The sequence below is a fragment of the Fringilla coelebs genome (genome assembly GCF_963513975.1).
Source record: "Fringilla coelebs genome assembly, chromosome: 30".
NCBI lineage: Eukaryota > Metazoa > Chordata > Aves > Passeriformes > Fringillidae > Fringilla > Fringilla coelebs.
The window spans coordinates 1103928-1118960 of NC_140056.1; the positions used below are offsets into that span (position 1 = coordinate 1103928).

Consider the following 15033-nt stretch of genomic DNA (forward strand, 5'->3'; position numbering starts at 1 on the left):
GGCGCACACAGCCCCCTTTGTGCCGCCGCCGAGGGCAGGAGGTCGCTGCGAGAGCCCCTCCCGGTGCCCCCCCGGTGCCCCCCCCGGGTCTCCCGGTGCTATTCCTGGCGGCGGGGGCCGCGGTGGCACGCGGCTGATAGCGGGGACGTGCCGGAGCTGCCAGCGGGGCCCCGCGCTGATAACGCCCGGTCCCGCCGCCGCCGCGGCGCCCGGGACGGGGAGGGGGGCCCGGCATCGCCCCCCGCCCCCCGCGGGCAGGTGCACCCGGGGGTCGCGGCCTCCCCAGTCCCGCCGTGGGACCCTCGGAGCCGCCGTTAATGATTCACCGACACGTTCAAGGCTCCGAGGGTCCCGGGGGAAAGGCTGGAGGGTGTCCCCAACACCCTGGGGACCCCTCCCGGTGTTTCAGGGGGGTCGCAGCACCCCCCGTTCCGGGCCCCCAGTGCCCGTCCGCCGGGACGGCGGGGGCTGGGGGCCGCTGCCATCGCAGCTGGGACCTTTTTATAGCCCCTTCCGCGCTCAAATAGCCCGGCCGGGGCGGGGGGGCCCTTCCCGTGCGTGCCCCGAGCTCCGCGGCCGCCCCCGGAGGGGTCCCGGGCCGGACAAAGCCGCCTTTGACCGCGGCCCCCCCGCTCCGGGGCCCTGAGTCACGTCTGGCGGCTCCGGGGGGGCCCCGCACCCCTCGGTGCCCCCGGGGGTCCCGGTTTGGGGGGCTCGGCCCCCCCCCCCGGTGCCGCCCGCCACAATCGCGGCTTTGTGCGGTGCCCGGGGAGGGGGCCCCGCGCACAAAGGGGGCTCTGTGCGCCCGCGGGAACGGGGGGGACACCGGGCCCGCCGCCCCCGCGGGGACCCCGCGCCCCCGGAGCCGGGGGTGTCCGCGGGGCTCGGCCCGCGGGGCGGCGGCGGCGGCGGGGCCGAAGTCCGGGCGGGCGTGGCGGGGCGGGGGGGCCGAGCCCGAGGCGCCCGCCTTGCGCAAGGCTCGCCCGGCCGGTTCGGGCACCGCGCGCCGGCAGCGGGGAGGGACCGGCGGGGAGCGGCGGGGGAGGACCCGGGGCGGGGACAGCGCCGGGGAGGGGGCTGGGGACAGGGGGTGGGGGACAAGGGCACCACGGGCAGGACACCATGGAGGGGACAAGGACATGGTGGGGGGGACAGGGACACCGTGAGGGGGACACCATGGAGGGGACAAGGACATCATGAGAGGGATGCCATGGAGGGGACACCATGGAGGGGACAAGGACATGGTGGGGGGAACAGGGACACCACGAGCAGGACACCATGGAGGGAACAAGGACATCATGAGGGGGACAGGGACACCGTGAGGGGGATGCCATGGAGGTGACACCCTGGAGGGGACAAGGACATGGTGGGGGGGACAGGGATGCCATGGAGGGGACACCGTGGAGGGGACAAGGACATGGTGGGGGGGACAGGGATGCCATGGAGGGGACACCGTGGAGGGGACAAGGACATGGTGGGGGGAACACCCTGAGGGGGACACCATGGAGACATAGTGGAGGGGACAGGGACACCGTGAGAGGGATGCCATGGAGGGGACAAGGACATGGTAGAGGGGACAGGGACACCGTGAGGGGGACACCATGGAGGGGACACCGTGGAGGGGACAAGGACATGGTAAAAGGAACAGGGACACTGTGAGGGTGACACCATGGAGGGGACAAGGACGTGGTAGAGGGGACAGGGACACCGTGAGGGGGATGCCATGGAGGGGACAGGGACATTTGCAGGGGACACCATGGAAAGGACAGGGATCCCATGGGGACACTGCCATAGCCAGGATACCATGGAGGAGACAGAGCCACCATGGGGGGGACAGGGACATTGAGGGGACAGGGGACACTGAAGGGTGGCTCTCAAGGAGAGGACGTGACCACTGAGGAGGTGACACGGCCACCATGGGGACCATGGCCATGAAGAGCAGGACATGTCCAGCTCGAAGGGGGTGGGGACACCAGGGGACATCAAGGGACATCAAGGGGGGGACGTGGCCACTGAGGAGGTGACACAGCCACCATGGGGACCATGGCCATGAAGAGCAGGACATGTCCAGGGAGTGGGGACACCAGGGGACATAAAGGAGGGGACGTGGCCACTGAGGAGGTGACCACCAGGTGCAGGACATGCCCAGCTGGGAGGGGACATTGCTGTGATCGCGCAGGGGGTGCCGTGGCCACACAGGGGTGGCCGTGGTGGCCCTGGTGACAGCGTGGTGGCCCTGGTGACACCGTGGGTGCCCGCAGTGTGCGCGGGGACGCTGAACGGGCTGAGCGTGACGGGGGACGCGCAGCACCAGTACCAGACCCTGCACAAGATGTACAACAACTGCGAGATCGTCATGGGCAACCTGGAGATCGTCCTCATCGACCACACCCAGGACCTCTCCTTCCTCCAGGTGACACCGAGGGGGGGACCTGGCCGGCTCCAAGGGGACGGGGACCTCATGGGGGACATTGCTGCTGTCACCCAGGGGAGGACGTGGACAGTTTGGATGTCACATGTCCACCATGGGGACAGTGGCCACCATGTGCAGGACATGGCCAGTTGGACGTGTGGGACATGGCCATCAAGGGGAGGATGTGACCATTGAGAGGGTGACATGTCCACCATGGGGACAGTGGCCACCATGTGCAGGACACGGCCAGTTGGACGTGTGGACATGGCCATCAAGGGGAGGATGTGACCATTGAGGGGGTGACATGTCCACCATGGGGACCCTGGCCATGGCCACCAGGTGTAGGACGTGGCCAGTTTGGAGGTCACATGTCCACCATGGGGACAGTGGCCATCAAGAGGAGGACATGGCCAGTTTGGAGGTCACATGTCCATCATGTGGCCATCAAGGGGAGGACAAGGCCATCAAGGGGGACTGTGACCATCGAGGGGAGGACACGGCCGGTTTGGAGGTCACGTGTCCACCATGGGGACAGTGGCCACCATGAGCAGGACATGGCCAGTTTGGATGTCACGTGTCCACCATGGGGACAGTGGCCACCATGAGCAGGACATGGCCAGTTTGGAGGTCAGATGTCCACCATGGGGACAGTGGCCATGGCCACCATGAGCAGGACACGGCCAGTTTGGATGTCACATGTCCACTGTGGGGACAGTGGCCATGGCCACCATGAGCAGGACATGGCCAGTTTGGTTGTCACATGTCCACCATGGGGACAGTGGCCACCAAGGGGAGGTTGTGGCCAGTTTGGAGGTCCCATGTCCATCACATGGCCATAAAGGGGAGGACATGGCCATCAAGGGGGACAGTGGCCATCAAGGGGAGGCTGTGGTCAGTTCAGAGGTTCTCAGCCACCATGGGGACAGTGGCCACGGCCACCATGAGCAGGACACGGCCAGTTTGGATGTCACGTGTCCACCATGGGGACAGTGGCCACCAAGGGGAGGTTGTGGTCAGTTTGGAGGTCACGTGTCCAACATGGGGACAGTGGCCACCATGAGCAGGACACGGCCAGTTTGGAGGTCAGATGTCCACCGTGGGGACATTGGCCATGGCCACCATGAGCAGGACACGGCCAGTTTGGTTGTCACATGTCCACTGTGGGGACAATGGCCACCAAGGGGAGGTTGTGGTCAGTTCAGAGGTCACGTGTCCATCATGTGACCATTGAGGGGAGGACATGGCCACCAAGGGGGACAGTGGCCACCAAGGGGAGGTTGTGGCCAGTTTGGAGGTCACGTGTCCATCATGTGACCATTGAGGGGAGGACATGGCCACCAGGGGGGACAGTGGCCACCAAGGGGAGGTTGTGGTCAGTTTGGAGGTCACGTGTCCATCATGTGACCATTGAGGGGAGGACATGGCCACCGTGGGGACAGTGGCCAGGCCCCCAGGTGACCCCTGCGCCCCGCAGACCATCCGGGAGGTGACCGGCTACATCCTGATCGCCATGAACGTGTTCGCGGCGCTGCCGCTGCAGAACCTGCGCGTGATCCGCGGGACGCAGTTCTACGAGGAGCGGTTCGCGCTCTTCGTGCTGCTCAACTACAACCCCAACACCACCCACGCCCTGCGCCAGCTCGGCCTCAACCAGCTCACCGGTGGGCACCGCGACGCCGAGGGGACAGTGTGGGGACACTGCAGGGATGGGGACAGTGTGGGGACACTGCGGGGACGGGGACAGTGTGGGGACACCGCGGAGATGGGGACATTGTGGGGACACTGCGGGGACGGGGACATTGTGGGGACACTGCAGAGATGGGGACACCGTGGGGACACCGCGGAGATAGGGACACTGTGGGCACGGGAACACCGTGGGGACGGGGACAGTGTGGGGACACTGCGGGGATGGGGACATTGTGGGGACACTGCGGAGATGGGGACATCAGGGGATGGGGACACTGCGGGGACACTGCGGGGATGGGGACACCGCGGGGATGGGGACACTGTGGGGACACTGCGGAGATGGGGACATTGTGGGGACACCGCGGAGATGGGGACACTGCGGGGACACTGCGGAGATGGGGACGCTGCGGGGACGGGGACACTGTGGGGCTGGGGACACCGTGGGCACGGGGACACCGCGGGGATAGGGACACCGCAGGGACACCACGGGGACACCTCGGGGACGGGGACACTGTGGGGCTGGGGACACCATGGGGATGGGGACACTGTGGGGACACCACGGGGACACCACGAGGACGGGGACACTGTGGGGCTGGGGACACCATGGGGATGGGGACACTGCGGGGATGGGGACACCGCAGGGACACCGCGGGGATGGGGACACCATGGGGATGGGGACACCGTGGGGATGGGGACACTGTGGGGAAGGGGACACCGTGGGCATGGGGACACTGCGGGGACGGGGACACTGTGGGGATGGGGACACCGTGGGCATGGGGACACTGTGGGGACGGGGACACCGTGGGGATGGGGACACCGTGGGCATGGGGACACTGCGGGGACGGGGACACTGTGGGGATGGGGACACCGTGGGCATGGGGACACTGTGGGGACGGGGACACCATGGGGATGGGGACACTGTGGGGATGGGGACATCGTGGGGATTGGGGACATTGCGGGGTTTGGGGACATCGTGGGGATGGGGACACTGCAGGGGCTGGGGACATTGTGGGGTTGAGGACATCATGGAGGGTTGGGGACATGGTGCAGCTGGGGACATCATGGAGGGTTGGGGACACTGCGGTGGCTGGGGACACCATGGGGACTGGGGACTTTGTGGGGAGATGGGGACACCATGGGGTTGGGGACATCATGGGGGGTTGGGGACATCCTGGGGAACTGGGGACACCGTGGGGAGATGGAGACACCACGGAGATTGGGGACATCATGGGGAGATGGGGACACCATGGTGGGTTGGGGACATTGTGGAGGGTTGGGGACACTGTGGAGGGTTGGGGACACTGTGGGTGACTGGGGACACCCACAGGACTGGCACAGAGAGGGGACACTGGGGCTGGGGACACGGCCACCCCTCTGTGCCCTCCAAGATCCCCATCCCACGGCAGTGCCACCTCCCCTTGGAGCGGGGACAGTCCCCAAGGTCCCCACCCCCTCCCTGTGCTGCCAGGCGGGTCCGGGGGGGTCTGTCCCCCCTTGTCACCCCCGTGTCACCGCGTGTCCCCGCAGAGATCCTGGCGGGGGGGGTGTACATCGAGAAGAACGCGCAGCTGTGCCACGTGGACACCGTGGAGTGGAGGGACATCATGAGGGACACGCGGCTGGAGCCGCTCGTGAGGGACAACGGCCGGGGCTGTGCGTGCGGGGACAGCGGGGACAGCGGGGACAGCGGGGCGGGGGGACAGCAGGGACAGCGGGGACAGCGGGGCTGGGGGGGACAGCAGGGCTGGGGGGACAGCGGGGACAGCGGGGCTGGGGGGACAGCGGGGACAGCGGGGACAGCGGGGCTGGGGGACAGCGGGGACAGCGGGGCCACCCGGGGTGGGGGGACAGCGGGGACAGTGGGGGACAGTGGGGCTGGGGGACAGCGGGGCTGGGGGGACAGCGGGGGACAGAGGGGACAGCGGGGACAGCGGGGGGGCAGCGGGGACAGCGGGGACAGCGGGGGACAGAGGGGACAGCAGGGACAGCGGGGCTGGTGGGACAGCGGGGCTGGGGGGACAGCGGGGGACAGAGGGGACAGCGGGGCTGGGGGGACAGCGGGGACAGCGGGGACAGCGGGGCTGGGGGACAGCAGGGCTGGGGGGACAGCAGGGGACAGAGGGGACAGCGGGGACAGCGGGGCTGGGGGACAGCGGGGCCACCCGGGCTTGGGGGGTCTTTGGGGTTACTTTGGGGTGACTGTGGCCTTGGAGGGACAGCCGGGTCACCCCCGGCTTGGGGTCACTTTGGGGCCACCCCTGGGGTTTGGGGTCCCTTTGGAGTCCCTCCTGAGTTTAGGGTCACTTTGGGGGTGACCCCTGGGTTTGAAGTCACCCCTGGCTTTGGGGTGGCCGCTGCTTTTGGGGTCCCTTTGGAATCCCTTTGGGGTCACCCCTCGGTTTGAGGTCCCCCCGTTTTTGGGGTCCCTGGGGGGTCCCTATGGGGTCCCCCCGTTTCTGGGGTCCCCCCGTTGTGACCCCGCTGTCCCGTCCCGCAGGTGCCCCGTGCCACGAGAGCTGCGGCGGGCACTGCTGGGGGCCGGGCCCCGAGGACTGCCAGAAACGTGGGTACCGGGGGGACCGGGGGGACCGGGGGGACTGGGGGGCTCTGGGGCTACCGGGGGGACCGGGGGGGTACCGGGGGGACCGGGGGGACCGGGGGGACCGGGGGGGGGGGAGACTGGGGGGGTACCGGGGAGACCGGGGGGGTACGGGGGGGTACCGGGGGAGGACTGGGGGGACGGGGGGTACCGGGGGGACCGGGGGGACTGGGGGGGTACCGGGGGGACCGGGGGGGACCGGGGGGACCGGGGGGCTCTGGGGGTACCGGGAGTACCGCGGGGGACCGGGGGTACCAGGGGGACTGGGGGTACCGGGGGGTACCGGGGGGCTCTGAGGGTACCGGGGGGCTCTGGGGGGACCGGGGGGGGACCGGGGGGACCGGGGGGCTCTGGGGGTACGGGGGAGGGCCGGGGGGTACCGGGGGGCTCCGGGGGTACCAGGGGGACCGGGGGGACCGGGGTGCTCTGGGGGTGAGGGGGGGTTTGGGGTACCGGGGGGCTCCGGGAGGGGTTTAGGGTACCGGGGTGTACTGGGGGGCTCTGGGGGTACCGGGGGGGACCGGGGGGGGTACTGGGGGGACCGGGGGGTACCGGGGGGCTCCAGGGGTACCGGGGTCTCTGGGGGTGCGGGGGGCTCTGGGTGGTACCGGGGTGACCCCGGGGGATCTCAGGGGTCTCGGGGGTGTTTGGGGGTTCCGGCCCCCGGTGACCGCGCTGTCCCCCCGCTGTCCCCCCGCTGTCCCCGCTGTCCCCGCAGTGACCAAGACCATCTGCGCCCCGCAGTGCAACGGGCGCTGCTTCGGCCGCGCGCCCAACGAGTGCTGCCACGAGGAGTGCGCGGGCGGCTGCACCGGGCCCCTGCGCACCCACTGCTTCGTACGTCCGTCTGTCCGTCTGTCCATCTGTGTGTGTGTCTGTGCGTGTGTCTGTGTGTGTGTCCGTCTGTCTGTGTGTGTGTCTGTGTGCCCCTGCGCACCCACTGCTTCGTACGTCTGTCTGTCCGTCTGTCCATCTGTGTGTCTGTGTGTCTGTGTGTGTGTCTGTCTGCCCCTGCGCACCCACTGCTTCGTACGTCTGTCCGTCTGTCCGTGTGTCCGTCTGTGTGTGTGTGTGTGTGTCTGTGTGTGTGTCTGCCCCTGCGCACCCACTGCTTCGTACGTCTGTCCGTCTGTCCGTGTGTCTGTGTGTCTGTCTGTGTCTGTGTGCCCCTGCGCACCCACTGCTTCATACGTCCGTCTGTCTGTCTGTGTGTCTGTCTGTCTGCCCCTGCGCACACACTGCTTCGTACGTCTGTCTGTCTGTGTGTCTGTGTGTCTGTGTGTCTGTCTGTGTCTGTGTGCCCCTGCGCACGCACTGCTTCGTACGTCTGTCCGTCTGTCCGTCTGTCCGTGTGTCTGTGTGTCTGCCCCTGCGCACCCACTGCTTCGTACGTCTGTCCGTCTGTCCGTCTGTGTGTCTGTGTGTCTGTCTGTGTGTGTGTCTGCCCCTGCGCACGCACTGCTTCGTACGTCTGTCTGTCCGTGTGTCTGTCTGTGTGTCTGTGTGTGTGTGTCTGTGTGCCCCTGCGCACCCACTGCTTCATACGTCCGTCTGTCTGTCTGTGTGTCCGTCTGTCCGTCTGTCTGTGTGTCTGTGTGCCCCTGCGCACCCACTGCTTCGTACGTCTGTCTGTCTGTCCGTGTGTCTGTCTGTGTGTGTGTGTCTGCCCCTGCGCACGCACTGCTTCGTACGTCTGTCCGTCTGTGTGTCTGTCCGTCTGTGTGTCTGTCTGCCCCTGCGCACACGCTGCTTCATACGTCTGTGCCTGCATCCGTCCATCCGTCCATCCATCCCCGCGTCCATCCCTGTGTCCATCTGTCCATCCCTGTGTCCATCTGTCCATCTGGTGTCTGTCTGTCCATCCCCAGGCCTGCCGCCACTTCAACGACAGCGGCTCGTGCGTCCCGCTGTGCCCGCAGCCGCTCATCTACAACAAGCTCACCTTCCAGCTGGAGCCCAACCCCGACACCAAGTACCAGTACGGGGGGGTCTGCGTGCGGGAGTGCCCCCGTGAGTCTGGGGGGGCTCCGGGGGGGGTTCCGGGGGGGTCACCCCGGTTTTTGGGGGGCTCCAGGTGACCCCCGGGGCGTCCCCCCCAGACAACTTCGTGGTGGACCAGAGCTCGTGCGTGCGCGCCTGCCCCAACGACAAGATGGAGGTGGAGAAGAACGGGCTCAGGATCTGCGAGCCCTGCGCGGGGCTGTGCCCCAAGGGTAGGGCTGGGGGTCCCCGGGGGGGTTTGGGGGTCCCCGTGTGGGGGTGGGGGCTGTGAGACCCCCGCTGACCCCCGCCCACCCCCCCAGCCTGCGAGGGCACCGGTGCTGGCAGCAAATACCAGACGGTGGACTCGAGCAACATCGACACCTTCATCAACTGCACCAAGATCCTGGGCAACCTCGACTTCCTCATCACGGGCCTGGAGGGGTGAGGGACGGCCTTTGGGGGGTTCAGGGGGGGTTTAGGGGGTGCATCCCCCCCTCCCCAGCCCCCTGACCCCCCCATCCATCCCCGCAGGGACCCCTGGCGCAACATCTCGGCGCTGGACCCCGAGAAGCTGAACGTGTTCCGCACGGTGCGGGAGATCACGGGTGAGGAGGGGGGGTGGGGGTGCTGGGACCCCCCTGGATCCCCCCCTCGGGACCCCCAGAGCCCCCCTGAGCCCGGTGTGCCCGCAGGGTACCTGAACATCCAGTCCTGGCCCAAGCACATGCACAACTTCAGCGTCTTCTCCAACCTCGAGACCATCGGGGGACGGAGCCTGTACAAGTGAGGAGCCCCTGCCGGGCGTCCTGCGCTCCTCCCTGGCATCCCTGATCCCTGAATTCCCCCTTTCCCGATCCCTGCATTCCCCCTTTTCCCAATCCCTGAATTCCTCCTTTCCCCAATCCCTGAATTTCCTATTTTCCCAAATTCCTGCATTTCTAATCCCTGAATTCCCCCTTTCCCAATCCCTGAATTCCCCCTTTTCCCAATCCCTGATTTCCCCATTTTCCCAATCCTTGAATTCCCCCTTTTCCCCAATTCCTGCATCCCCTCATCCCTGGATCTCTGTTTGTCCCGGCACCCCCAGCTCCTGGACCACCCCCAGTTCCCGGGGCGCCCCCAGCTCCCGGAGCATCCCCTCACTCCTGGAGGATTTCCCGGCTCTCAGATCATCCCCCGGACCCCCCTCCAGCTCCCGGAGCATCCCCCGGAGCCCCCCAGCTCCCGGTGCCCCCCCCACCAGCTCCCGGAGCACCCCCGGAGCATCCCCTCATCCTCGGAGCCCCCCGATCTCCCGGACCCTCCCCCGGGGCACCCGCAGTTCCCGGAGCCCCCCCGGAGCATCCCCTTATCCCCGGAGCACCCCCCAGATCCTGGTGCTCCCCCCCCAGCTCCCGGAGCCCCCCGCAGCCCCCCCAGCTCCCGGAGCCCCCTGGAGCCCCCGGAGCCCCCCAGCTCCCGCAGCCCCCCCAGCTCCCGCAGCCCCTGCAGCCCCCCAGCCCCCGCAGCCCCCCATGTCCCGCAGCCCCCCAGCTCCCGGAGCCCCCCCATCTCCCGGAGCCCCCCATCTCCCGGAGCCCCCGGAGCCCCCGCAGCCCCCCCATCCCCCGGAACCCCCCCATCTCCCGGAGCCCCCCCGGAGCCCCCCCGGAGCCCCCGCAGCCCCCCATCTCCCGGAGCCCCCCCATCCCCCGGAGCCCCTCCATCTCCCGGAGCCCCCGGAGCCCCCCCATCTCCCGGAGCCCCCCAGCTCCCGCAGCCCCCCATCTCCCGGAGCCCCCCCAGCTCCCGGAGCCCCCCGCAACCCCCGCAGCCCCCCAGCTCCCGGAGCCCCCCGATCTCCCGCAGCCCCCCATCTCCCGGAGCCCCTCCATCTCCCGGAGCCCCCGCAGCCCCCCATCTCCCGGAGCCCCCCGATCCCCCGGAGCCCCCCTGACCCCCGCAGCCCCCCGACCCGGCGTGTCCCGCCCCGCAGCCGCGGTTTCTCGCTGCTGATCATGAAGAACGAGAACGTGACCTCGCTGGGGCTGCGCTCGCTGCGGGAGGTGAGCGCGGGCCGCGTGTACATCACCGAGAACCGGCGGCTCTGCTTCCTGCACACCGTGCACTGGGCCGCGCTCAGCCGCAGCCGCGCCGACCTCGACATCCGCAACAACCGGCCCCGCAGCAAGTGCCGTGCGTGCGCCGGGCTGGGGAGGGGGCGCGGGACCCCCTCCGGGACCCCTCGGGGCACCCAGACCCCGCTCTGACCCCACCCCCGGGACCCCTCGGGGCACCCAGACCCCGCCCTGACCCCCCCCCGGGACCCCTCGGGGCACCCAGACCCCCCCAGGGACCCCTCGGGGCACCCAGACCCCTCCAGGGGTCACCGGGACCCCCAGACCCCGCCCTGACCCCCCCAGGGACCCCTCGGAGCACCCAGACCCCTCCAGGGGTCACCAGGACCCCCAGACCCAGGAGTGACCCCCCCAGGGACCCCTCGGGGACCCCCAGATCCCGCGCTGAACCCCCAAATCCTTACACAGATCCTGGGACTCCCCCCGGGACCCCTCGGGGCACCCAGACCCCTCCAGGGGTCACCGGGACCCCCAGACCCCGCAGTGAACCCCCAAATCCTTACACAGATCCTGGGACCCCCCCCCTGGACCCCTCGGGGACACCCTGATCCCTCCAGGGGTCACCGGGACCCCCAGACCCCGCCCTGACCCCCCCAGGGACCCCTCGGGGCACCCAGACCCCTCCAGGGGTCACCGGGACCCCCAGACCCAGCACTGACCCCCCCCAGGGACCCCTCGGGGACACCCAGACCCCTCCAGGGGCCCCCCCGGTCCATCCCATTGGGGAGGGGTCACCGGGACCCCCAGACCCCGCCCTGACCCCCCCGGGGACCCCTCGGGGACACCCAGACCCCTCCAGGGGTCACCGGCACCCCCAGATCCCGCACTGAACCCCCAGACCCCTACACAGATCCTGGGACCACCCCCCAGGGACCCCTCGGGGACCCCCAGACCCCTCCAGGGGCCCCCAGTCTGTCCCATAGGGGAGGGGACACCGGGACCCCCAAACCCGACACTGAACCCCCATCTCTGACACAGGGAGGGGGCGTGGGACCCCCCCCCATACCCCCAGCCCCTCTCTGCCCCCTCGGTGACCCTGTCCCCGCTGTCACCTGCCCCCCCGGGTGCCCCCAGCCCCTCTCTGCCCCCCGGTGACCCCGCTGTCCCCTGTCCCCCCGGTGACCCCGCTGTCCCCTGTCCCACCCGGTGCTCCCAGCCCCGCTGTCCCCTGTCCCCCCGGTGACCCCGTTGTCCCCTGTCCCCCCGGGTGCCCCCAGCCCCTCTCGCCCCCCGGTGACCCCGCTGTCCCCCCAGAGCAAGAGGGCAAGGTGTGTGACCCGCTGTGCTCGGCCGAGGGCTGCTGGGGGCCCGGGCCCGGGCAGTGCCTGTCCTGCCGCTACTACAGCCGGAGGGGCGTCTGCGTGCCCACCTGCCGCTTCACCGAGGGGTCAGCGGGCACTGGGGGGCTCGGGGGGCTCCGGGGGCTCGGGGGGCACCGGGGGGGTCGGGGGGCACCGGGGGCATGGGGGGCACCAGGGCGTCGGGGGGCACCGGGGGCATGGGGGGCACCGGGGGGTCGGGGGGCACCGGGGGGTCGGGGGGCACCGGGGGCACCGGGAGCACCGAGGGTTCGGGGGTCACCGGCGGGTCGGGGGCACTGGGGGCATGGGGGGCACCGGGGGCTCAGGGGACAGGAGGGACATGGGGGGACATGGAGTGACAAGTGGAGGCAAGAGGGGCACAGGGGACAAGAGTGGCACTGGGGGCTCGGGGGGTCGGGGAACATGGGGGACAAAGGGGACAAGAGGGGCACGGGGGCACAGGGGGGCACGGGGGACATTGGTGACAAAGGGGGTGCAGGCGACACAGGGAAATTGGGCACATGGGGGGCACACGGGGGGGGGCACCGGCACTGCGGAGACCCCCGGGGTGGGCACTGGGGTGGGGGGCTCAGCCCCAGGGCGGGGTGGGCATGGGGGGTCCCGGGGTGGGCCGGGCACTGGTGCGGACCGCGGGGTGGCACTGTCACCGCTGGGGTGGCCCTGTCACTGCCGGGGCGGCCCTGTCACCCCCGGGGCGGCTCTGTCACCGCCGTGGTGGCACTGGCACCCCCGGAGCGGCTCTGTCACCCCCGGAGCGGCTCTGTCACCGCCGGGACGGCTCTGTCACCCCCGGGGCGGCACTGTCACCCCCGGGCCGGCTCTGTCACCGCCGGGGCGGCACTGTCACCCCCGGAGCGGCACTGTCACCGCTGGGGTGGCCCTGTCACCCCCGGAGCGGCACTGTCACCCCCGGGGCGGCACTGTCACCCCCGGAGCGGCACTGTCACCCCCGGAGCGGCTCTGTCACCCCCGGGGCAGCCCTGTCACCCCCGGAGCGGCACTGTCACCCCCGGACGGGCACGGTGACATCCCGCTGTGCCCGCAGGGACCCGCGGGAGTTCTCGCAGGGCGGCGAATGCACCGAGTGCCACCCGGAGTGCGAGCGCATCGACGGCGGCGCCACCTGCAACGGCTCGGTACGGCCCCGCCGTGTCCCCGCCGTCCCCCCGCAGTGTCCCCACACTGTCCCCACACTGTCACCACCCCTCCGCAGGGTGCCGACACCTGCACGCGCTGCGCCCACTATCGCGACGGGCCGCACTGCGTGGAGCGATGTCCCGACGGCGTCCTGGGGGAGCGCGGCCCCATCTACAAATTCCCCGACGCCGGCCGCGAGTGCCGGCCCTGCCACGAGAACTGCAGCCGGGGGTGCGGGGGGCTCGGGGGGCTCGGGGGGGCTCGGGGGGGCTCGGGGACAGCCGGCCAGGGGGGGTTTGGGGGGGCCCGGGAAGGTTGGGGGGTCAGGATCGCACTGGGGGAATGGGGGAGGTTCACAGGAGCCCGTGGAGGGGAGGGTGGGGGTCCCAAAAGCTCTTTGGGAGGAGGGTGGGGGTCCCAAAAGCTCTTTGGGAGGAGGGTGGGGGTCTCAAAACCTCTCTGGGGAGCCTCTTTGGGAGCCCCGGGCATGTTGGGGGGCTCAGGACCCCACTGGGACCCTGTAGAGGGCAGGGTGGGGGTCCCAAAAGCTCTTTGGGGGCAGGGTGGGGGTCCTGGGACATCACTGGGGTCATTTTGGGGTCTGGGGACCCCACGAGGGGCAGGTTGAGGGGCCTGAGACATCGTTCAGGGCAGGTTGGGGGTCTGGAGACCCCACGGGGCACAAGTTGGGGTCCCGGGTCTCTGCTGGGGGGTCCCCCACGGGCCGACCCCCATCTCCCTCCCCACAGGTGTGTGGGGCCGCTGCTGCGGGACTGCCTGGGGGACCCCCTGCCCGTGTCCAGGTACCGCGGAGGGGGGTCGGGGGCGTCCCGGGGGGGCTGTGGGGACATCCCGGGAGGTGTGGGGACATCCCCGGGGCTGCGGGGACCCCGAGGGGCTGCGGGGACCCCGAGGGGCTGCGGGGACCCCGAGGGGCTGCAGGGACCCTAACCCTGTGCTTTTCCCCGTTCCCATCCCTGTCCCTCGCCCGTTTCCGTTCCCGTTCTCGGTGCCGTTCCCGTTCCCATCCCCATCCCCATTCCCACCCCGTTCCCGTTCCCGTTCCCATTCCGGTTCCCGTTCCCGTTCCCTATCCCGCCGATTCCCGTTCCCGTTCCCGTTCCCGTTCCCGTTCCCATTCCCATTCCCGTTCCCTATCCCGCTCGTTCCCGTTCCCGTTCCCATTCCCATTCCCGTTCCCATTCCCGTTCCCATTCCCGTTCCCGTTCCCGTTCCCGTTCCCGTTCCCGTTCCCATTCCCGTTCCCGTTCCCGTTCCCGTTCCCGTTCCCGTTCCCCTTCCCGTTCCCCTTCCCGTTCCCGTTCCCGTTCCGTTCCCGTTCCCCTTCCCATTCCCGTTCCCGTTCCCGTTCCCGTTCCCACCCCGTTCCCGTTCCCGTTCCCGTTCCCGTTCTCTATCCCGCCCATTCCCGTTCCCGTTCCCATCCCCGTTCCCACCCCGTTCCCGTTCCCATTCCCTATCCCGCCCATTCCCGTTCCCATTCCCGTTCCCATTCCCGTTCCCGTTCCCATTCCCGTTCCCATTCCCGTTCCCATTCCCGCCCCGTTCCCGTTCCCGTTCCCGTTCCCATTCCCATTCCCGTTCCCATTCCCGTTCCCATTCCCGTTCCCGTTCCCATTCCCGTTCCCATTCCCATTCCCGTTCCCATTCCCGTTCCCATTCCCGCCCCGTTCCCATTCCTGTTCCCGTTCCCGTTCCCATTCCCGTTCCCGTTCCCATTCCCGTTCCCATTCCCGTTCCCATTCCCGTTCCCAT

At 69.7% G+C, this 15033-nt stretch overlaps 1 protein-coding gene across 2 annotated transcripts in view; it reads left to right on the forward strand.

The window, feature by feature from the left end:
• ERBB3 (erb-b2 receptor tyrosine kinase 3) overlaps window positions 1–15033 on the forward strand; it is a 31314-nt gene that overhangs the window by 1226 nt on the left and 15055 nt on the right. For both annotated transcript variants that reach the window (XM_084223550.1, XM_084223551.1), the window contains exons 2-16: window positions 2262–2413; window positions 3888–4074; window positions 5627–5752; window positions 6597–6662; window positions 7417–7535; window positions 8567–8708; window positions 8798–8911; window positions 9002–9122; window positions 9213–9286; window positions 9374–9464; window positions 10657–10856; window positions 12053–12185; window positions 13166–13256; window positions 13334–13488; window positions 14007–14060. In XM_084223550.1, coding sequence (XP_084079676.1) covers window positions 2262–2413; window positions 3888–4074; window positions 5627–5752; window positions 6597–6662; window positions 7417–7535; window positions 8567–8708; window positions 8798–8911; window positions 9002–9122; window positions 9213–9286; window positions 9374–9464; window positions 10657–10856; window positions 12053–12185; window positions 13166–13256; window positions 13334–13488; window positions 14007–14060 — 1825 coding nt within the window. The remainder of the gene's footprint in view (window positions 1–2261; window positions 2414–3887; window positions 4075–5626; window positions 5753–6596; window positions 6663–7416; window positions 7536–8566; window positions 8709–8797; window positions 8912–9001; window positions 9123–9212; window positions 9287–9373; window positions 9465–10656; window positions 10857–12052; window positions 12186–13165; window positions 13257–13333; window positions 13489–14006; window positions 14061–15033) is intronic.